Source organism: Aptenodytes patagonicus, chromosome 13, assembly GCF_965638725.1.
Source record: "Aptenodytes patagonicus chromosome 13, bAptPat1.pri.cur, whole genome shotgun sequence".
Taxonomy (NCBI): Eukaryota; Metazoa; Chordata; class Aves; order Sphenisciformes; family Spheniscidae; genus Aptenodytes; species Aptenodytes patagonicus.
The window spans coordinates 1,947,158-1,969,676 of record NC_134961.1 but is presented as its reverse complement, the minus strand read 5'-3'; the positions used below and the strand labels follow the sequence as shown (position 1 = coordinate 1,969,676).

At 42.3% G+C, this 22,519-nt stretch overlaps 2 protein-coding genes across 3 annotated transcripts; one reads left to right on the top strand and one right to left on the bottom strand.

Moving 5' to 3' along the window:
* Positions 1 to 1,754: 1,754 nt before the first annotated feature.
* On the bottom strand, positions 1,755 to 10,973 carry ALG1 (ALG1 chitobiosyldiphosphodolichol beta-mannosyltransferase). Of its 2 annotated transcripts, XM_076350803.1 has the most exons (13): positions 10,769 to 10,973; positions 10,541 to 10,618; positions 9,828 to 9,931; positions 9,176 to 9,324; positions 8,470 to 8,559; positions 7,686 to 7,796; positions 6,626 to 6,747; positions 5,796 to 5,834; positions 5,148 to 5,207; positions 4,271 to 4,381; positions 3,181 to 3,295; positions 2,325 to 2,400; positions 1,755 to 1,978 (listed from the first exon to the last, which is right to left on the bottom strand). In XM_076350803.1, the coding sequence occupies exons 1-13, from the start codon at positions 10,971 to 10,973 to the stop codon at positions 1,844 to 1,846; spliced, it is 1,395 nt and encodes a 464-aa protein (XP_076206918.1). In that variant the 3' UTR covers positions 1,755 to 1,843. The 2 variants fall into 2 exon arrangements, with proteins under 2 accessions (XP_076206918.1, XP_076206919.1); XM_076350804.1 differs by lacking the exon at positions 10,541 to 10,618 and having other exon boundaries at positions 10,727 to 10,827.
* A 208-nt stretch (positions 10,974 to 11,181) lies between these two features.
* On the top strand, positions 11,182 to 21,994 carry C13H16orf89 (chromosome 13 C16orf89 homolog). The gene is given in 7 exon segments (XM_076351262.1): positions 11,182 to 11,350; positions 12,807 to 12,907; positions 12,910 to 12,925; positions 12,928 to 13,035; positions 13,483 to 13,590; positions 14,018 to 14,089; positions 21,855 to 21,994. Coding segments are annotated over 7 exon segments (714 nt in total).
* The last annotated feature ends 525 nt before the right edge of the window (positions 21,995 to 22,519 follow it).

Below are 22,519 nucleotides of genomic sequence, written 5' to 3'. Positions count from 1 at the left end.
AATGGAGAGAAAATGGACGATAGGTAACGGGAAACTTGAAAAATCATCTTATTCTTCAAGCTGAAGGAGGGCACGACTGCTAGTATTAAGTTGGACATACAGAAGTAACCCCACCCCAGGTTTTAGCTACCTCTGCCCAAGAAGGAAGAATTCAGAGGTTCTAAAATTTCTAGATTAAATGCATGCTAGCAGCCCAAACAGGAGCTCCTTTATCTCCCCTTACACAAAATCCTTCAAGTCACTCAAAAGTTCTGTACAGACGGCTCATTTTGGATCTAAAAAAATTTATTATAGGAAGATGAAACCTCTCTAAAGCTTTTGGCATCACTGTTTAATTAGAGAAGTGCCTAATTTACCTCTACGTGCACATCAATGGCTAAAAGGGAACAGCCAAACCACCGGATCTTGTTTGAAAACGGGGCGGGGGGGGGGGGGGGGGGGAGAAGAATCGCCAGATAAATTTCTATGGAACATTCTTCAGCCAATGAACTAGTGAAATTGCCAGACTCCTGCAGTAAGCAGCTTGGACTCTTATTTTCACCTTCCCACCAGTGGAACCAAATCACTGTCACCAATCTTTTTTCACAAGAGAGAATGTCTACTGTAACCACGGCGCAGAAGGGGAAAGGCGAGATTAGCAAACGGCTGTCTAGCTTGACAAAAGCAGGTATTAAATGGTTACTCAGTAAGCGGGTTTAAAAATGCTGGTGCAGAACCCATTGTAGTCATCTACCACCACTGAACTAGGAACTCTGAAGAGCAGTAACCACATGATAAAACCACGCACATTTATTCCTTAAATGACTGACATCTATTTTATAATCAAAAAGGTGATGGAAAAACCATCTTGTAAGCATTAGGTCTGCGTATGAATACCGATATTAACAATAAAAAGATGAAGGGTATACCTGAGTGAGCACTCGGAAAGTGAGGTGCCCTTTTATTAAGTTAAACATATTTTAATAACGTTTTGGTTTTATTTTTTTCCTTTTCTACTCATCTGTTCAAAAAGGCGTAAATTTTACGTTCTTTCTCAAGGTAAATGGGCACATTCACTTCAGCGTACAAGGACAACGCCCACTGAAAGGTCTATTTTCCTCTAAGTGTTCAGTAAAGCTGTCACATACCAGTGGCTGTGCTTTCACATTCTTGCACACACTGTAAAAAGGAAAGCAACTTTGAAACAAAATGGTTCTGTCTCAATAAAATCATACAAGAGGATATTCAGCGCTTGTCTAGGAAAGACTAGCCAAGAACATTAACTGGTTGAAAAAAACAAAAACCCCACTGTATCCTCAGTTCAACTAAAACAATTCAAATAAAAGGCATCTACCATTTGCAAGAAAAAACATACCCACATCACCTACTACAACAGGTATTGTCCTTACTGTACAATAGGTATAACCGGCAATAGTTTACATATGTATTCAAGTATCTTCACCAAAAAGTGACCTTTAAGCAGCACAGGTAACAGATTTTGCACATATGAGTTCCTAGAGTAACTAAGCCGCCCTCCCACTTTCTGAAGATTCGTCCCAAGTGATAAGGAAGGAAAGGCAGTCCAGATGGCAAGGCTCAAGCTCTTCAGCACAGGAACCACGTCTTCCCTCAAGACTTACGCTGTTACCACACAACAAATAGCCTCGGCTGCACCTTCAGCACTGTTCTTACTCACATGAGAAGCTCAAACTGTAAAGGAAGAGGCGTGTCCAAGCACTTGTTCCAAGATGAAGTAGTTAAACACTACAACTATAGACAATGGAAAGCATTTATTCACTCTTTATCAAATCTATGCATCTCCAGGAACGTATTCGCTTTTTTGACACCCTCCTCCCCCACAGAGTCAGTCATTCCGCCCAAGCAAAGGAAGAACAGTCTGGTCCCAACTCTCATCCCAGCGCAGCTGCTTGGACGCACGAAGGTTTTTTCTGAAGTTGTGAAGTTTGCCTTCCAGTTTAGGAAATCCCAAGAAAAGCATCTGTAAGTTAAAAAGGAAAAACATAGAAAAATACCATCATATTACATTTTAGGCTCATTCTAGCCTCCCCAGTGTTAACCCTCAGCTACAATGCTGCAGTAAGAGCACACTCTTTGGTCTGACCCTATAAATAGTGAACGATAATATTTAAAATGTTCTTGCCAGCTTCAGATTTATATTCAAATAGAAGTCAGGCCAGTAACATTCACCAGGCAAAGCAGTATCTTCTGAGAATGCAAAATACACAGATGATAGTCAGATATGAAAAGGCGGCTCACATGGTAGCACCTTTGCAGTTATAGCTAGTGGGGGGGGGGGGGGGGGGGGGAATCAGTCAAGCCTTTACCTTTAGTTGTTCTGCAAGTTCATTTGAGTCCCTGAATATCAGACCATTTTCATTGTGTTTCACAAGTTCATGTAAACTGTGAACAAAAGTCATAGAGGAAAACATGAGGCAAAAAGCAGCAGGTGGGACATACACGTTTAAAAAGTTGCATAGTGACATCCGAAGAGACCGTGCTAGGGTATCTGTAACATGATGATCCTGGATGTCTAGATATGAGCTTCATACCTGACAAAATGGAATGAAGAAGGTAGTTTTAAAGGTTTAAATTTAAAGATTGTTTCTCCCTTCTACGTCAGGCTACCTAAATCTACCATTACAGTACGAAAGGGCCCTCACTCTGTCTCTGTGCCATTCACCTGGACATACGTTAAAAATCAGGGCAATAATCTACTTTACAATTAACCTACAAGGAAAATCTGTCCATGATCCAGTTCATGAGACCTTCACAAAGAATGTGGCTTTATTTATAAAAGCTACTGTTTCCCCAAAGGACTGTAAATTGTAAGGCTGACTACGCATACACTCACCCCTTCACAGAACACAGACATGTCTATGCAGAAGGAAGCTTTTTTTTTTTTACGTGAAGCGTATGGAAACAAAGGATTACAGGGTAGGTTTTTAAGGCAATTGGTTGCATTAAATGCTCCCAACTTTGTAGAAACTAGTGTTAATTTTTTAACTGACCTTAAATAAAACAACCTTGATTTCTAATTTATCCTATGGAATTAAAAAAAAAGTTACTATGGCACAGAACTGGAATCTCATTTGATACATGCAGAAGCTGCTGAACTCTTGCTTTTAAGAATACTGCTTTACATGAGCCACTTAAACTGTATCAGAGTAAGCAAGCTCTTACCATTCAAAATGTATTGCACACACAGGTAAACAACAGCCAAACATATCTACCACCTTCATGGGTAAATCCAAACCGCTAGAGGATTTATGGAGACACACCCCCAGATCCGCCGAGCCTGAAAAGCAAACAGACAAGAGTCTGAATTCTCCGAAAGCTGCTCTTCTAGTCTTACTGCAAACCTTTCTATTTACGTACTACTTTGAGTGATGCAAGCTAAACATGAGCTACCTTCAACACCATCCAGACTGACCCAATTTCAAGCACTCAGGGGGGAAAAAAAAAAGCACGATATATTTTGTTACTAAAATTAGTCAGGCTTTAGAAACATACCAGGCGAGTGCATATTAAATTAAAGGGAATTTTAAAATTTCACGTATCTTGAAACAGCCTTTCTGCCTCTTAATCTGCTAAGAATGGGTAAATGCACAGGAAAACTCCATCACAATCCAGACATGATATGCTGCATGGCTCACTAGCGACCTCTTCCAGTTCAAGCGATTTCAAAGTAGAGAAATCACAGCATCATTTTATAGACGTTATATTCATTAGTTAAAAAGTACCAAATAAACAGTGTTTTACAGCCATATAAATCGGCAGGCTCTAACCCTGCAGAATGTAGATCAAGTTGAATATGTATTTTACTACTTCATTAAGCTTACTCACACTCTATGTTAATACAATGAACACGCTGAGGGAATACCACTCCAAGGACATGTTAATTTAGAATTTAAGCTACTTTTGGTTGCTCAGTCGAAAACTTTATGATTTCATTTACTGAAGTGACCCTGAAAGTAAACTGGAGTAAGCACAGGCACACTGTATTTCAGCATAGTTAGAAGAAATGAAGAGTACAAAGAACAGGCTAAAAAAAAAAGCAGTGCGGGTACTATGCCTACTTCTCAGGATAACAGTGAAAACCGTAGTTAGAGAAATGTAACAATTTTGCTGGCATGAGTCAAAAACCACGAATAGTATACGTGTACAGCGTCACTAACCAGCAACTTCATTCCCTTACTGTATCAGCCCTCTGCAAATTTGCTAAGTTGTTTTTCCACACATTCTCAAGCCTATTTCATAATCCATTATTTACCAAGCAAAAGAGGGTAATCCTCAGCTTCAAGCCACGGCGTACAGATCTGGATATGTTTAAAGTGCAGTTTATTTATCAGTCTGTTGTAGTAGTCTTTTAGAGGTCCTTTGCCTGTTTGAAACAGACAAAAAAATATATAATAGCTTTTTATCAAAATGACTGAAAATAGCATGGTCTGTGCATCTTACTGTACAGCTGACAAGCTCCTGTCATATCAGGTACATCAAGACAGACACCACTCACAATCCCCAAAGAGACACGTAAAAGACTAAGTCCCCTTGAAAGCAACGTGAACCTAGACTTCTTGTCTACTCAACATTTAGAAGAGCCTGCCATCAATATCCCCCAGCCTTGACCTGCATTTCGTCTACAGCCATAAGATAACCAAGTAACTAATGACAAATTTAATCAGCACAATTGGCCCTTCATAAAAATGACACTAAATTTTAGTTTGCTCTTAATGAGAAAGTTAACCAAACAGCATTCATTCTGCCTGCACAACTTTTTGGTAAAACCTCGTTTGATGAGTAGGTTCTCTTTTCCAGCACTAAATAAAAACCTTTCTGCTTAACACTCCAAACATCAGATTTTAAGTTTCTTTTGCAGCATCATCTCAATGTTGAGCTTAAATTCTTTTGAACATGGAGTAATGCGCAGCTGTACTAGACAGGCAGGCTGAGCTTCTCTCCTCTTTAAAGATGTGCCATGATTACGTGGCTGTAACAGTCCAACTATAAATCACTACTCTTATAACCAGCCATAAAGACAGCAGTCCCTTCTCTCTCTTCACCATCAACAGGAGAGTCAGCATAGAAGAAAAGTGAAAATAAAGTCTTCTGTTAGCACTGAAAGAATTGTAACGCAAATAAACTATTACCTGTTATCACACATACTAAAGATGGAAGGTTGACTCCCTCATTGATATACCGCTCATAATCTGGAGAAGATAAAAAACTGTTTAGAGTCAGCAAATATGCGGATGCCTGGTTTAAGAATGGTCACGGTGTATTAAGTGTTTAGCTTCCTACTTCCAGTAATTTCTTTCCAAGCATATACCCAGTAAAATAGTAGTAAGTTTAGCAATACAAAATTGTCAAACTTCTACAGAAATAAACTATGGTCTGTTTAAAATGCACTATTCAGCATTTGTTCTACTACACCATATTGTCTGTTTCAACATACTAATTTAGAAACTGCAGCTGCAAAGTCTATAAAATAAGACAATGCATATTCCCTTCTTTCCTATTATCAGATGCCTATGGAGACTACACGTAATAGCTTAGAAAATAAAATTGCAATTTACAAGCTAGTTAGAAATATAATTCTCCCTGACAACTACTCTAATTGAATCCAGATGTTGCACTTCTGTATTTCAACTACTACTCTTAAACCACTGCTAATTAATCAAATACACTTGCATTTCCACTTGAATATGGAGGCATTGTTCTTTAGAGAAGCCCCTCATAACTGTCCAGAAAACCACCGTTTCCCTTTGAATAGGTGAGATTAATTCCTTCATACCTACCTTCTAAAGCTTTTAAAAGGACTGAAAAGTCTTCATCCTCTGAAAGAGAGAGCTTTATTAGTGACATTCAGATTTCTATCGTTTATAATGAATTACTGTCTTTAAATAACAACAATCAAGATGTTCCTCACCTTCAACTAAATGATTTAAGTTTGGAACATGCTTTTCCTATTAAAAATCTGCTCTGTTTTCATAAATAAAAGTCTATAACCATATACAATGCTTATTTGCTCCCCTTCTTGGCAATATGGTAGACAAATAAGCCACAAATACTGCACATTTTCAAAGCTATCAAGTTTGAAATTTCTAGTTTCTAAAGCTAGAGAACCAAGTGTAGAAATTGCCCTGTTGATTCAAAGGCATACGCAATTCTGCCCATGGTTACCAGCAACGGATTTGTTTCTACTCTCTGCTCCCTTTTTCATAGAGAAAAAAAGTGAGAAAAGTATGTAGTACACATTATCAGAAATAAAGGAGTAAATATTTTAGTTTATTAATCCATTTTACGCCACCATACAAGATAGTATGTCCAGAATGAAAGTTAAAAACAGAAGTAGGAAATCTCTTTTAATCATTCCTGAAGCTGAGCCTCTAGGCTGTAGCTCTATAACTAAAATGTAATTTCATTTTTAAATCGTTCATTTTTAGCCACTGAGGTATATTATATACAAGTTGTCTTCCAATTCTTCTAGCCAAATGAAGGAAAAAAGTAACTTCGCCACTGATGATGTAAACATGCCTCTATAACACGTCAAGCATGGGGAAGTATAAATAGCCATCTTTTGTTAAACAGTGGTTAAATATTAAAAAAAAGCTATTTGTTTCCAAACCTGTCCAGCTTGTGCTGCTGATTAGAAGAGCTGGCCGTCCTCTAGTTTTTATCACGTGGCCATTTTTTTCATCCATTTCTGTAAAGGCAGACATCTCAGCATTCGAACTGACAGACTCTGTACTACGGAAACAGAATTTTCTGAGTATGGACTACACAAACACAGGCCATCAACACAGAAGGAAATACTATGCTTAACCAGCACGGATTTCCAAACATGCTGTTTCAGATTTGCTGCTCAACTTCTCTGGAGACACAGTCATCACGGCACTGAGCTGCAGAGAGATACCTGATCATAAGAGAGACCATTTTTCATCTTTCCTATTGCTACCAAGAGCCTAGTGACACTACTGCTATAGGCACGATTCCATCTTCTAACAAAGTGTTTTCCTTGACAAGTGGAGAAAATAGTCAGCCTCTCTTTCTAGCTCTGTCTCAAACATATGGTAAAGCATGGAGGCCAACAGTACGTTTGTATAATTAAACCCAGAACCTATACATTCTGTGGTGGGCACTTCCAAAAAGAAACTGCTATACACTATGGCTTTCACTCCTTTTTCAAGCATTAGTTTGGTAAAGTAACGCCCTGTTAAATCTACTACAGGAGACATCCTGCACATAGCCAGAGAGGAACGTTTAACACTTGGAGCAAGATCTTGAAAGCTCTCCACAGTAAGCAAAAGGAAGGGATGCTATAAACGAAGCATCCAATCACTGTCATCTAGTTCAGCGGGAACAACTGTTGAGTTTCACCCTAGAGACATTCTATTACAGATTCCCTCAATACTTATGCCACCTTCTTTAAAAATAAAACACTTCTATTATTTCACGCACCAACCATTGTGTTATCACAGTTCAATGATTTCACTTATTCTGGCCCCTCCTAGTGACAATTAAGCTAATTTGCACAGCATCTGCTGCTGCTCAGAGCACAGAGACCACTCTGCCTGCTGATGTTCAGTAAGTTGTGACCCCACACAAACATATTTCTCATTACTAGGTGCAATAACTTTATGTCATTCAGATTAAGGACTGTAACTGCATGCTTTACTTACACATACCGTGGTTTAAAAGGCTCGTAGTCTTTGGCAAGTTTCATGTACAACTGATGTTGAAGTTCTAACGGTGTTTCCTTAAAATAAGAAGCTGGCTTGTCATACAGCGTTACTGCCCTGTAATGGAATAAATTCACAAGCTAAATAAAACACAGATGTAACAAAATGCATATGGTACAGTGATGGGCTACAACAATGTAATGCAGAAAGTAATTAAGTGAATTAATGCAGCAAAATAATGACTTTTTCAATGCTTACAACTTTCTGTATTCCTGAAGTTTGCTGGAATACACCAAGATGGACATATTAATCCCGTAACAAAGGACGCCTTTCTTGTGTGCATATTCAAGGGGTGTAATACAACCGTAAAAACGGCAGCATCATTGTCCTGATTTTTAAACTTACTTACTTCATAACCGTCCCTGAGCAACTTTGATCTTAAAGCCCTCTGATTGCAAAAGAAAAACTTGCAGGGCAGACTAGCTGTTAATAAATGCAGTGACGTCTGCCTCATTCCGATTCTATAGGCAGCTTGGTAGTAAACTTCCGTAACACCTGGACTGCCACCTTCTAGTCAATGGGGCGTTAATTATGAAGGGTAATGAAGATTCTTGAGTGCCCACACTCTGCTAGCTCATCACAAAACTGAGCTAACGTGTTTCAGTGGTAATGAAAGGGCTTGGGAAAGTTGCTTTTGTAAGATTCCTCTGAATCCAGAATCATCAGAGCTATGTTATTTCATTTTACTTTGCATACACACATACTAATTTGTCAGAGGTACGTGACTTACTTTATGTTGCAATTCACCCACAGATCTTCTTTCATTGCATTAGTGACACACAAGTTATAGTCAGACAAACGCCCAAAAAGCTTTTCATACCTGGCAAAAATTAATTCTTAGTTAGAAACCACAGGCAGGCAATTGCAATAGCCAAATAGTTACTGCCCACCGGTGCCAACGCTAATTAAAAGCCAAACAAAACCAAAAGAAACCCAACTGCCTCCAGCAACTGAAATTTAATTATCAATTATTGACTGACTCCTTATACCGAAGCAGTATCAGTTTATGAGAAGGGATACAGCATGACTCCCTTATCCTCTAAGACCTAAGAACACCACACTCGAAAGCCTTTAAAGCCTTTTGTAACCAATTAGATTCAGCAAGAAATAGACCTTTAAAGATGAGTTGGAGTGTAAAGCAGCATTAGAGAATAAAAAAGCCCAGTACATATAAAGAAATTTTAATAACAAGATCAAAGTTTGCATATGCACACAAAAGCAACCTGCCTACTTCATCAGTCGCCTTCCTACGTGTTTAACAAAGGCGTTTTATAGAACGTGCTTTCTGAAACAGAAAGCAGTTCCACACAGCAAAATCCAGAAATCCTTCATGGAAACAGCCCTTCGCTAATTATATCCTCCCCACTGGTTTCCTTTCTTCTGAATTCTACAAAGGTACATAATTCATAAAGAGGAGAAGAAATTACTGTACAAACCATTTTGCAATTTGCACTAGCGGGTGATTTCTTCCATGACTCAGACTCATTACAGTATATCCATAGTTGTGCCAATCAATTATCAGTTTGCTTCTCCAGAAAAGACATGCTACCCAGGCAACAGCTATACTAGGTAAGCCTGGAGGATTCTGTTTAATAAATAAAACAAGTAAAAATAGCGTAAGACTGTGGTTAAGTGACAAACGCTAAGTAATTACCAGAAAAATAAAATCAAATGATTGAAATTACATCGCTTTAAAGGATCTTAATGAACAGAGACAATTTTGTATTCACCAACTACAGAACTGCCCGTTTCACCCATGAAGATTGGGAGGCACTTCAAATTTTACCGTTGGATCAGGATCAAAATTCCCCTCCAATAAACACACAAACATTTCTGTTAAGATTTATTCTTTACTACTATCCATGCCAATGAAGTTTGAAAGCTCAACAATTAACAGGAAGAACAAACGTGAGCTGCTAACAGAAAAATCAAAGTTTAGAGCCAAAAAAACAGTTTGATATAGGTTTACACCATTGATTAGGCCAGTTTTAGCTCTCAAATAATTAGAACAATGTCTGAGACTGCCAAAAATGCCCTGTAATGTAGTACTATTTATTTTACTAAAATTAGTCCCAACACAAAACATACCTGAAGAAGAATATAGGATGGCTGATCTATCTTCAGCATTGTGTACAGTAACTGTATTGCCTGCACAATAACTTTTATGACATACTGGAGAAGCTTCGGCCCAACTGCAAAACAAGAGAAAACCTGGTAAAGATATTACAGCTCTCCAGAAACGTGCACCTCATACATAACCAGCCATCTCTGCAGAGAAAGGTTTAAAGTAACGGTACGCTGTAAAAATGGAAACCTGTTTTTAGACAAACATCTCGCAATCCCTACAAGCTCCTGTTCTGTGTTTTGTATAGAAAGAAATCGGGGTAGGTATGGATAAACATACACACAAGGTAAAAAAAAAAAAAAAAAAAAAAAAAAAAATTAAAAAGCGTCCCTGCTTCAGCTTGCATCGGAACTGCATTAATGTGCTCCAGTACCACAGAGGCAAGTGTTTAGAGCAGGTAGGGAGGCACCAAGGATGCGCAGCCTCTGCGGGCGGCTGGGCTGGGCCAGCACACCCACCTGGAGCAGCGCCCGGCGGCAGCGAGGCCCCAGCCCCCTTCCGGTGGTTTGTTTTTCCACGTAAACCTCGCTTACCCCTTTCCTCTGCTCCTCCCGGCCCCCCAACACAAGCACCCGCCGCAGCCACGCTCCGGATCCCAGCCCGGCGACTCGCTCCCCCGCAGCCCCGGGCGGGGGACGCCGGGCGGGGCCGGGAGCCGGAGCCGTCCCGCACCCACCTCGCAGCCCCCGCAGGTCCGCCACGGGCACCAGCCGTATGTTCCCGCTCCGCAGCACGTCGCCGTGCGGCCTGCTCTCTGCCAGATGGGAGAAGCCGGTCAGAGGAGCGACCCCCGCACACCGCCCCGACCCCAGCCCAGCCGCCGCCTCAGCGTAGCTCAAACCGGGCCGCGCGAGCGCCGTACCCTGGGGCGGGGGGCGAGAAGGAGCCGCCCGCCCTCACTCACGGAGGTAGCCCAGCAGCGCGACGCCGCGTCCGTGCCGGGCCAGCGAGAGCGCGTGGTACTGCATCCGCGGGCTGCGGCCCAGGTCGCCCAGCACCGCCACGCACACCCGCCCCGCGCCGCCCGCCGCTGCCCGCCGCCGCCACAGCAGCGCCGCAAGCACCAGCGCGCCCGCCGCCAGCGCCAGCGCCGCGCCGCCCGCCGCCATTTTGTGGCGCCGGCGGCGGGAAGGGCGGCAGGGCGCCCCCTCGCGCGGGCTCGGCGGTTCTGCGGCGGTAGGGCGGGGGGCGGTGAGCAGAGCGGCGGGCGGCGCGGGGATAGGTCTCATTTTAAAAAACGGTTGAGGTGGGGAATAGCGGTCACTAGAGGAGGCTCCAAAACTCCGTATTTTAAAATGTGTTTATGGTGTATGCAACATGAATTTTCTTTGTGCAGGGTGCTTGAAAGGAGCCCTGGAAGAGCGGCCCTCGGAACGTTAATTCCTTGCTTAGTGTGCCTGAGTTGAAAGCTTGGTGAAGGAGTTGTCTTCTCTGACTGAAAAAGTGACACATTCGCTAGCGCAGAATGACCCCAAATATTTCAAAGGTAGAAAATAACTTGTACCTGTGGTGGTGAAAAACGGTTCTTGTTGAAGCTCAAGATATTATTTGTATTGCAGCGTTCTGCCTTTATGTTCTTGAGGTATGAAACAACGAAGATGCTAAAGTAAACAAAAGAGTTTTAGAGCGAGGGCAACATCTGGTATCCATCCTGAGCGAGCTTAGGCAAGAAGGGCTCTTCGGAGTTAAGAATCTGCTGCTGATTTTTTGGGTGGCCTGGAGAAATGCACTGAGGGCAGGTCTGCACAGCAGGGATATTTAGCTCCGACAGCCACAGAGAGGCAAGATCAGCCTCAGGCGTGCTCACCCTTGCATCACCTGCCTAGTGCTTGTTTTCAAGTCACTGGAACTAAACCCCTGGTCCCTTCCACAGCTTCCCTGTTTGGTCCCTCCAAGCTGTCTGGTGGCTGGCAGTGAAGTTGCAGTGATGCACTTGGCCAACATCTGTTGAGAGACAAAAATGATTTTTTCTGGCATACAGGTTATTTGCAAATGATAGCCTATCATTCTGTGGCACTACCATTAACTTTAAAGGGACTCTCTTTCTTCTGTCATTTTGGGCAGAAATAAAGTGCCTTATTCTGTGGTATGTCAGCAAGATAGCTGAGCCTCAAAAAAAACCTGTCTAAATGGATGTTTCTTCAAAATAGCTGCATGCACATGCATGTGGGAGTACCTTTGGGTATACACAGACACCTAAGAAATCAAGCAGGACCTGGGGACTCCCTCCACAGGCTTTCTTCTTTGGCTGGGAAAAAGGGCCACAGCAAGGGGAAATGAACCTAGCCTCTGGCATAAGACAGGTTTCTCTGAACACCGTTCCTAAGCTAGGTTTAGACAGAGCAAAGAGCCTGTGGTTCCTTGATTCCACTTGCAAATACCCTGAACTGCGGTGATACACCTTAGATAGCTAGGAACGTATTTGTAATTTTATTGGTCATGTTTTCCCCAACTTCTCAACTTAATTTTAGGGCCACTCTTTTCCCTCCTGACTAACACCAATATTTGATCTGTGTACTTCATCCCAAAAATCTAAAGAACAGACATTCTGGTTGCAAAGGATAACATGCACATTAGTCACGTGACACATTACCATAACCAACAGTATGATACCTGTACCTAATTAGTTCTTAGGCACCAGGCAACATATGTGTTTATTGGGACAACTCTATGTGTCGAGAGCCAAACAAGCTGGTTGAAAATATTATTGCATATACTGTTAGACTTGAAACAGACTGATGATGAGGGTCCCTGCTTGCTGTGTAGGTATACCATCTACTGATGTTCTCTTCCATTCCCTCCAGGCTTGTTTAGAAGGACACATTATATTTGTGGGGAGCCTATGGTCCATGAAGATGCATCCTGCTAAAAAATAATGTTATTAGATTGACTTATTGCAGAATATTTGAATCCAAGGTAAGACTTTCAATTGCAATCCACAGCTCTCAGATCCTCTCTTCCCTACTCCAGATTGGAGGAAAAGAAAAAGTCTAATAAAATGCCGTGCAACACTCAGTTCTTTGCTGTATCTAGAGAAGATGCTCCGATCACCTGTTCCTGAGTATTACAAGAGTATTTTCTGTGCTAGCATGACGAAAATAAACTTGGAGATTGAAAGCAATGGACTCGAGTTTTCTTCTCGGGACGTCTTCATGGGAAACAGCATGTTATCTATTCGCACTTAACCAACAACGTGGTAAACGTTATTGTGAAATAGTAAAAGCAAAGCTTTTTCTTTAGCAGCAATGAATCATCTAACAAAAGATATATTTGCTATGTTAAAGTAATGAATTATACAACGTTTAAAACATCAGTGTCAGATAATTTATCTCAAATTTTACAACCTGAATCTTTATCCCAACTTAAGCAAGATGTATAAAGTAAAGTTTATGATTGTTACATACATTAGCGATACTGATACCATCATTTCCAAACCTGGATTTTTTTTGCCTAAATCTGTTGTTAAAATAGATTGCAAGGATTAATGTGGTATAATTTTGGTTAAGCTTTATGAGCATCTTTTGGGTTTTTTTTTGCTGGAGATTAAGCATATAAAGCAGTAATGACAAAAAAAAGCTGTGTTTTTGTGTCCCATTTTGTTCCCCCTGGTTATGTTACGTGACACGTCTGGTTTCTCGGACTTCTACAAACTCAGATGATGGCTGGAGAAGATTCTCACTTGGCAGAAGCCTAAGGGAGGATGCCTTGGAGAACCTAGCGAGCAAGCCTTACCCCACAGGGGTGAGGTGCTGTGATACCTTGTCTAAACATATATGATATAGACTGCAAATCAAAGGGCTGTTTTACAGCATTTCTGTCAAGTCTTATTGACAACTCCAATTCAAAGGGTGCCCCCGTGTCTCCACTGGAAGAGGAACAATCATTAATGTTTTTCATGTCCAAAATCTTTCACAAATGCTACACAACCTTCAGCACAAAGAACGTGCCTGGTCATACAGATCGGCGGAACCTTAGCCATTTGTAGTAAGTTTCCTCTGTTGAAGCCCGTTTCATCAGCTGTAAGATAAGGCCGTCTCCTCTGCTTCGAGAAAGCGGAAGCTTCAGAGAGAGAGAGAGGTCTTAACAAGAGTCTTCACTGGGCATGAAACCTCAGCATTGTGGAGCAACCCATTTCCCCTTATTCCTTCTTTTTTTGAACACACGTCTGGAGCACACCAAAAGCAGCTGCTGAGGAGAGTTAAGAGAAGGGAAAAGTTGTTCGCAGGTAAATAATTGATGTGTTTGAAGGAAGGTGTATCTTTTAGAAAGCTTTGTTCCAGTAACTGCTGAACAACTGTGCATAAATTATTCAATAATATAAATCAACACAGTTGTTTCCAAGGTAATTCTAACTTCCCTTTCTTACACGTAGGAGCGGCTTTCTTGTCTCCCTAAGAATGTTTGCAGAAAGAAGGCATCACAAATGCTTGCATAAATAAGAAAGATGATCCTGATTATCCCAAGATTTTTGTCAGGGAGGAATCCTTTTATTAAATGACAGCTTGGAGACAGATCTCACAGCACGAATGCAGAATGAGAACTCCAGTCTGCACCCGTACCGAATAAGGCGCTGTAATCAGAGCCTGAAACAGGTTTAGGAAAAACACTCTGAACAACAAAGGGAGCAGCAAGAGCCAGCTGTTTCCTAAGAGAAGCCAAGCCAAGGGTGACCGCAGCGGCAGTGATCTCACCATCAGGGCACAGTCCCACCGCAACCCCAGCCGGGTGATGACAGCAACAGGTCCCCTTGACAGTCCATTGATCATCAGACAAAAGCAAGGTAACGAGGCCAAGGTCAAGCCACTAAATCGAAACAACTATTCAGGAACAGGACTGGAAACAGGTACATCTACACCATAGCTCAGGGAAGGATTGAAGGCCAGGCCTGAGCTTAAATGAGGCTTCTAGGCCCATGGGCAGAGGGTGTGGATGGAGGCTCCAGGTGAGTCTGGTCAGGGCAATTGGGGCCTGCTGCCGCACTCAGGGCCCTGACAAACTAGTACTTGGGAACAGCAAGTCCATTTGCAGGTGACTTGTGGGCAAAGTTGGCTAAATTTCACATTCACCAGTTCAGCCATATTATCCTTTTACCATGTATCAGTATAGTTTAAAAAAAACCCACGTGCTCTTGAAAGACACGACGGATACAGCATTCGTAAAATAAAACACTCAAACAAACGCTACATGTTACCTAAGGCAGAGTGTTTAGAGTAGTCAGAGAGCTAATGTTCATATCATCCATAAAATGAGTCAAATATCTCCCTGAGTTATACTGCAGGATGCCCAGCACTAGGAAATTCAGAAATCTTAAATTCTTAGATTTTCATCTCATGTGGAAACTCCAGTATTAATCTATTTGTCTGTCCATGTTTCTGATCTTTGGAACGCCAGAAGTCCTGCACATACGGATATCAGCTGAAGCTATTCGTACTGTGATACGAATTCATATAATGAAATAAAATGTTTTTCATTATATAAAGGATAGTTTTTTTTCTTCAGTGGGTATCATAGTAAAGACTGACAATATCCCTGCTAGGTAAAAAAATAGGATTACACTTATCTCAACAGCTGAGTATGGTAGAGCACAGAGAATATTTTATCCAAGCTCAGACGCTGGGCCCAGGGTCACACACAAATCGTGGGGCAGAGACGGCTATAAAGTCCAACTGAAGTTCTAACTTGCAGTTCAATTTTACCGTTTGATCTCCCTGACTAAACTCCGCTGCAGCCTTCCAAACGGGTGTGGTTTTAAAATCAGTACAGACCATCACCTATGCAAGCCGTGTGACCTCGTGCAATACGAGGACAGTTGACAGTTGCAGACTGACAATGGGGAATGCCACTTGCAGAGAGGTCCTTGAGCAATACTAGTGCTCATTCCACAGTGAAATAGGGTTAGACCTTTTAAATCACGATCTTGTCTTGCAGTGCAAAGAGGAGCTCCACCTTGGGAGCTAGTTTTTAATTACAGCAATATTGGATAGTCGTCCACATGTGTGTATTTTCCTGGTAAGTTTTAGAGTATCCCAGAGAGTCAGGATGATTTCAGTGCAGCCCCATTACCACTGAATGCATACGTTTTTCTTTAGCTCAAATTCTACTGAATTCTAAAGAGATCTTCAACTTCACTGGATCTGAATTAATATCCTGGATATTTCTGTCATACCTCTCAATTTGCTATCTCAAGTCCTGATCCTTCCAGGTACTAAATACCTTCAACATCTGCATTCCAGTGGGTTCTAATAGATGTATGTAATAAACAATTTTCAGCTATTTTCAGCTTACTGCTCCCTGTTTTCTGGTGGAAATGCCAAGAGCAAATAGAAGCCTCCTGACGGAAACATTTGCCATGTTATCTTGCCAAGGCCCTGTGGAAGTAACTGAACCCCACGGTGAAAAATCATTAAGTTAGAGCCTTGTTCGAAAGTTTAAAACGGTTAGATGTACTGACCAGGAATCAAATCAGATGTGTCTCACAATGCAGAGAACGAATGGTATTTCTTCACTACAAAGAGGAATAAAGACACAAATAAAGGATGCTCTTCTGCAGACCCTAATGGCCACCCAGTCTGAATGCTATGCTGGTGTTCTGGTTATGTTTCTTCTACCCCTATGACAAAAACTGATGTCAGGTATCATGTTTCCACTGTAATTCTCCGTATTGCCTACCGGCAGGTACGTGGCAACAATGAGACCATTGTTCCCTCTTAAAGCATATAACTAATTACAAGTGTGGGCAGACTGGTTCAACAAGGTAATAAAGCCTGGAATATTTGCTCAAAGATCCTGTTCAGAATGCCTCTTTTTCTAACTGGGAAAGCAGTCAAGGTCTCTTCAAGAGAAGACCCGCTGTCCCACGTCCCTAGCCTACTTTTACACATATGCCCCTGGCACGGGCAGTCGCACGTCCATACAAACCTGTGGGAGATCCGCGCTTTTGGCAATCTCTCATTTCCTTCTCACCTAGCTCACCTGACAGCCACTTGCTGCGCATCACTTCGATGCCAAATGCAAATTGCTTTTCCTATTTACTTCCTTGAATAGAGCGCAAATATCACGTCCTGTGATGGAACGAGTGACCGACTGATTCCTGCAGGCGATCAGGCGTAACGCCACGAATTCCATATACCCCTATTTTCTGGCAGGTTATCAAACTACTTAAAATTACTTACAAGTGTATTAGCTTTATAGGTACAGTGACTTGAGTTTATAAAGGTAGAGTCGCAATAAATGTTCTTTTGCCCTATCTAGTCTTCGGAGCGCTTAGTTGGAGAAAGATAAATATGGTGTAGTCATCACTGATATCTGAAGTTCTGAAAATAGGAAGAGAGATGAATGCATTTATGAGAAATGTATTTTGTGAGAGAACTTATTTCTGCTTGTAAAATTTTTCATATTTATTGAATAACAGTTATGTTTTTCAAAAGGTTTTTCCCCTCTTTTCTTCCTCTGACGTTTCAGAAAGTTTGGAAATGCTGTTTGCAGTTTATTCTGGAAATGGTCTACTTCAGCTCAGTGAGTCAAAAATCCAGCCCCAGCACCAGTTTTCCTAAGACCGTTTGGCTTAAGTGGTCACTTTGTATGCACCCCAGCAATATTTGCTCTCAGGAGCGGTGCTGAGTTAGCAGATTTTTGTTCTGAGTCGCTTTCGTTTTTAATTCCTTTGTCATGCCTGTTAACATCTCAGGGTGTTTGCCAAAACAGACCAACCAGTTAGCGACTACATTATTCATTGGGTTACACCGCAGAGCGCTTAAAAAACCCAAAGTGCTGCAGAGCTTTTGAGTCGTGTCTGTTCCTGTGACCATCACCAAACTTGTTCTCCCTGACAGATACACAGTCCACGCTCGTGTAGCACTTAGGATCCATCTCAAGTCTTCCTCCCCGTGACAGATTGCTGCAAGTGCGATAAATAGAGACGCAGAAGCCTAAATCCTTCTGACTAGTGGAACTTCACTAATCCCAGAAGTCACCAACCCAACTGTCTCACGCTAACCGCACAAAAACCTGCTGCTACCTTGACTACTCTTATTGCCACATAACGTAAGTAGTACAAACCTTTTAAAACTGCATTATGGTTTTTTTTTTCATTTGCACTGAAAAAATGAACGATCTCAGTAATAAGCATTTGCACCAATCAGACCTGCACTGCGGGGGTACGGACTAACAGCAGTCATAAACCCAGCATGACTTCAAAGGGCTCAGGCTGCTGAAGCTGTGCTATATCACCGTGTGATAAATTACTGCCATTTTTAACAGCAAGGTAGTTTGCTTCTTGTGTTCGTTCTCCCATTTGCTCAATTTCTAAAGCGCAACCCCTGCTACAGTGGAGATGAAAGGAGTCGGCCACAGAATAAGCTCAATTTGGAAGCAATTCTAGGTAGCCTGAAATGCTACTGCAGGTAGCCTAGCGCTGAACCCGCAGCCTGTTTTGACACTGCTGAGAATCTTCTGTGCATTGCTCGCTGCACTGAACATGACAAGACTGTGGTGTTTCAAAGGTAGGACTCCCTGCCCCCAAGCTAAATGCTCCTCCATGCTCTAGAACACGAAACTAATTTTTTTCTGTTTAGTACGCGCTGTGACATGTGAACTGTACACCTGCCTAACCTCATCTCACGTGAGCCGTTCTCCCCTTTATGCTAAGACTACAGCCAGCACTAGACAGAACCATAGCACGCTACTTTTTCACCAAGCTTTCTGACCTCAACCTTCTCTCCTGAAGGGAAAATGGAGCAGAAAGACCCTTTTAAAAATGCCCCTTTTTCCACTGATGATAGCACCCTCTACCACTCCAGACACTGTACCCTTCTTTCAGTTGCTGCCTTTTAATCTCACTAGCTGCTTTTTATCCGCTTTATTCATTTTCTTCCCACCCAAGAAATCCCTAAAGGACGTGTGAAGGTAAAAAGAAGAGGAAATTTTTACACAAATTCCCAAAGACAGTTTCTCCTGACTGATTTGTATTGGCTTAGACATCTTTTCAGACAGGTACAGGTATACATTATAGAAATAAAATTTTTACTTCCATCCAGTTTTACAGATATGGGCATAGAAGAGGAAGAAGGGATAAAAGTTAATCAGAAAGAGAAGAGCCAGTATATACAGCTTGATTCCTGGTAATGAATCAAGCTTGAATCAAGCTCCAGTGAATCAACTTGACCTTGCTTGGTCAGTGCTAGAGCTGAAACTTGGCTGAAAACAGGCAAATTCAAATTGGTAGCCATTAGACATGTTTTTCCACAACTAAAAATTTTGGAATTACAGGAAGAGCATCAAGTACTTGATAATTGCATTCACACCATGATTTTCAGAGCTGGGCTGAACTTCAGGTTCAAGACAGAGGTGGAGCTAGTATTAGATCTAGACATCAGCATGCACGTTCCTTTCGTCATAGTCACTGTGATAACAGAAAAAAAAGAATGGCAAGCTTGGCTGACCTCCACTGAGTGGAGAAAACAGAGATATTCTGATTTAGAACCTGACCTATGCTAAAACCTAGGTTAGGTTTGGAGCTGCGTCTTCGTACCAAAGCCCAGGACAGCTTAACTTCTGAGATTCATTCAGCCCAGTGCGGTCATAAGGTGGTTTGCCAGCACCTGCACATACATCTGCTTTAGAACCTGTATTTTGAGGAGGTAAGTGTGTTTGTGACACGCTTGAAATTGAGACTGCTTATCTTTAACCACAGGTAGTTATTTCCATTAATGGGGAAATCTTGTGTCACCGCAAACAAACACTGAAATTCTGACAATGCCCACCCTTCCTTCTTTGAAAAGTCTAGAAAAACAAGTTACTTATACTCCATGCAGTACTTAATATTAGTGCAGTGGGAGGGGCTGCTTTAGAGAGGAAAGTAAATTGCAAAGTAAATGCACTGTGTAGAGAGGAAAGACTATTCAGTTTTCAGTTACTGTTTTGGTTTTGGTTTGGGTTTTTTTTCATTCCGGTTTGCATGAGGTTTCGGTTCCCTATGGATGCCCGAAGGCAGCTTTTGGCCTGTGGATTCTACACCCCACATTGTGCTCCTGGCCTCTCTTGTAAGCTACGGAAAAGACAGGGTGAGTTTGGGAACTGGGTGGAAGTTTTCTGATGAAGCCCTTAGTACAGGATGTTCCCTGTGAAAAGTTTAAGGTGTTTGAGCAAAAGACAAAGCACGATCCTGAATGAACTCCCAGAGTACTCTACTCACTGCTTTATGTAGAGCTGAGTTACAGCATTAAAACCACATTGTTAGTCCACCCTGGAGTTTCAACTGGACAGCCTTGTTTCCAGCTCAAAACACAAGCGGGACACGTGCAGCTCTCCTCTGCTGAATGCAAATGGAGGCACAGTAACGCGTTTGCTAAGATCTTTTCATGCACTGGTTTGTGCTAAGGGAGTTTTCCAGTTTATTTCTGAAATAAAAGTATATTTTTCCACCTGCGAGGTACCTGAGACAGCAGCACGCTTACCTATACCAGGTATACTTATCCTGGGAGAGCTGAGGCGTTACCCCCCCACCCTTTAGCACTGACCATGGAAACACCGGCTTCTGCCACCTGCAATACAGCCTTGGGCATGCGGCTCCACAGCCCCACTCGCCCCATCCGCAGGGGTGATACCTGCCCTCGTATCGCACATCATTTACAGAACCAAACGCCTGAAAGTAAGGAGACAACTAACCGAGCTCATCATCAGCCTCACGCAGGCTGAACAGCCATAAACACGTCAGGCAAACGTAATGAACCATTCTACAGTGAGGATGGGGCTTTCCCAATGCTTCCTCCTTGAATTCCCCTCTCCACCACTCGCTGAGTAGCTCAAGGAAATTGTGTGCAATGCAACTCAGCAGTAGGCTTGATTTTTTTGCAATAAAAATATGAAACTCCTCTATCAAGCTGCTAATTTGCGCTCAGGGAAAGAAAAGAAAGAATTTAATTGCATCCCCCATCCTAAGACAGGAGCATCTGCTGCCAGACAGCAGCAGCAGGCCTGCCCTCTGCATTCACAGATGTCAAAATCCGTGCCAGAGCCATGCCTCCAGGGGCAACAGAGGCTTGGATTTTAAGACTAGCCCCACGAGCCTGGGAGCTGACTGCACGCCTAAAAGATGTATTTTATTCCCAAGATAAACATTTTGAAATTTCATTTCCGATATAATGACATACTGGCAGTATTTTCCTCAGTGATGGGTACGGCAATGAAACACTAAAACAACGTCCTGAAGTTAGCATTTACATCCCCCTAGCAACTAGCCCCCAAACCCTGGCAAAACCTCTCCAATTAATTTCCTCTGCTATTTCAACTGTTAGAATTTAGTAGAAAACTGAAGGGTGCCTGCTTTTACCGTTGCTCTTTGGGTGGTTCTGGCTTTCCAAACAGTCTCTTTTGCTTGGTCAGTGCTAGAGCTGAAACTTGGCTGAAAATGCCAAGAGCAAGCTACTGAGTTCAAGGGAAAGAAATACGAGACATAACAAGTGTTAGGAGCAGTCAGTACGGCTTGAGGAGGTGGCAGGACCAAGCGCTTGATAAAGGTGAAACACAGTGAATAAAGTAGGTGCCCTTATCACTGTTAACAAAATAGTTCTTTGATTCAAAAATAGAACTATGGAGATTAGAAAGAGAAACATTTTTACTGAAAATGAGGGGTCTGGCATATAGTTCTTGGTTAGAAAAAATAATTGCCTTGTAGGCAGATGCAGGAATGGAGGATTTGCTTTTTTTAATCATGGATTTGACGTGGATATTTCTTGAAAGAGAAAATTCCCAGATTTGTAAACTAAGGCTTTCCGAGTGTTTTCGTCCTAACTCTGTTAGCCAAGGTCTGTCACAGAATCCAAGCCACTGAAGTTACAGTTAGGAAAACCTAGAGCTGACTGAATAGATCATCAATCCCCCCAGTTTAGTTATTTTTCCCTTCTGGAAAATGGACAAAATCCTAATCCTCCAGATGAGGATGATGAAGCTGTAGTGGCTGTAAAGGCCGCATTTCCTTCATCGTCTGTGAGACACGTGTGAGAATCTGTCGGAGATGGTGATGAGAAAATGCCAGACCCTGAAGAACGGAGAGCGCGTCCTCCCTGAGGCTAAAGCTAATCCAGACATGCCTGCATCAACCGTACAGAGACAGGCCACAGCTCATCAGTGAAACAACAGACTTTAGAAGTATTTCTTTCCATCTTTCTAGTCGTAAATGTCTTCTTGCCCAGGTGGCCAAGAAGGCCAATGGCATCCTGGCCTGTATCAGAAATAGTGTGGCCAGCAGGAGCAGGGAAGTGATCGTGCCCCTGTACTCGGCACTGGTGAGGCCGCACCTCGAACACTGTGTTCAGTTTTGGGCCCCTCACTACAAGAAGGACGTCGAGGTGCTGGAGCGTGTCCAGAGAAGGGCAACGAGGCTGGTGAGGGGTCTGGAGAACAAGTCTTATGAGGAGCGGCTGAGGGAACTGGGGTTGTTTAGCCTGGAGAAGAGGAGGCTGAGGGGAGACCTCATCGCTCTCTACAACTCCCTGAAAGGAGGTTGTAGCGAGGTGGGTGTCGGTCTCTTCTCCCAAGTAACAAGTGATAGGACGAGAGGAAACGGCCTCAAGTTGTGCCAGGGGAGGTTTAGGTTGGATGTAAGGAAAAATTTCTTTACTGAAAGAGTGGTGAAACATTGGAACAGGCTGCCCAG

Coding starts and splice junctions, on each gene's coding strand:
- ALG1 (XM_076350803.1), bottom strand. CDS start 10,973: ATGGCGGCGGGCGGCGCGGCGCTGGCGCTGGCGGCGGGCGCGCTGGTG. Junction 6,748..7,685: donor TACGAGCCTTTTAAACCACG/GTATGTGTAAGT, acceptor CTGTTTCCGTAG/TACAGAGTCTGTCAGTTCGA. Junction 3,296..4,270: donor GGATTACCCTCTTTTGCTTG/GTAAATAATGGA, acceptor TTTGCTTTTCAG/GCTCGGCGGATCTGGGGGTG.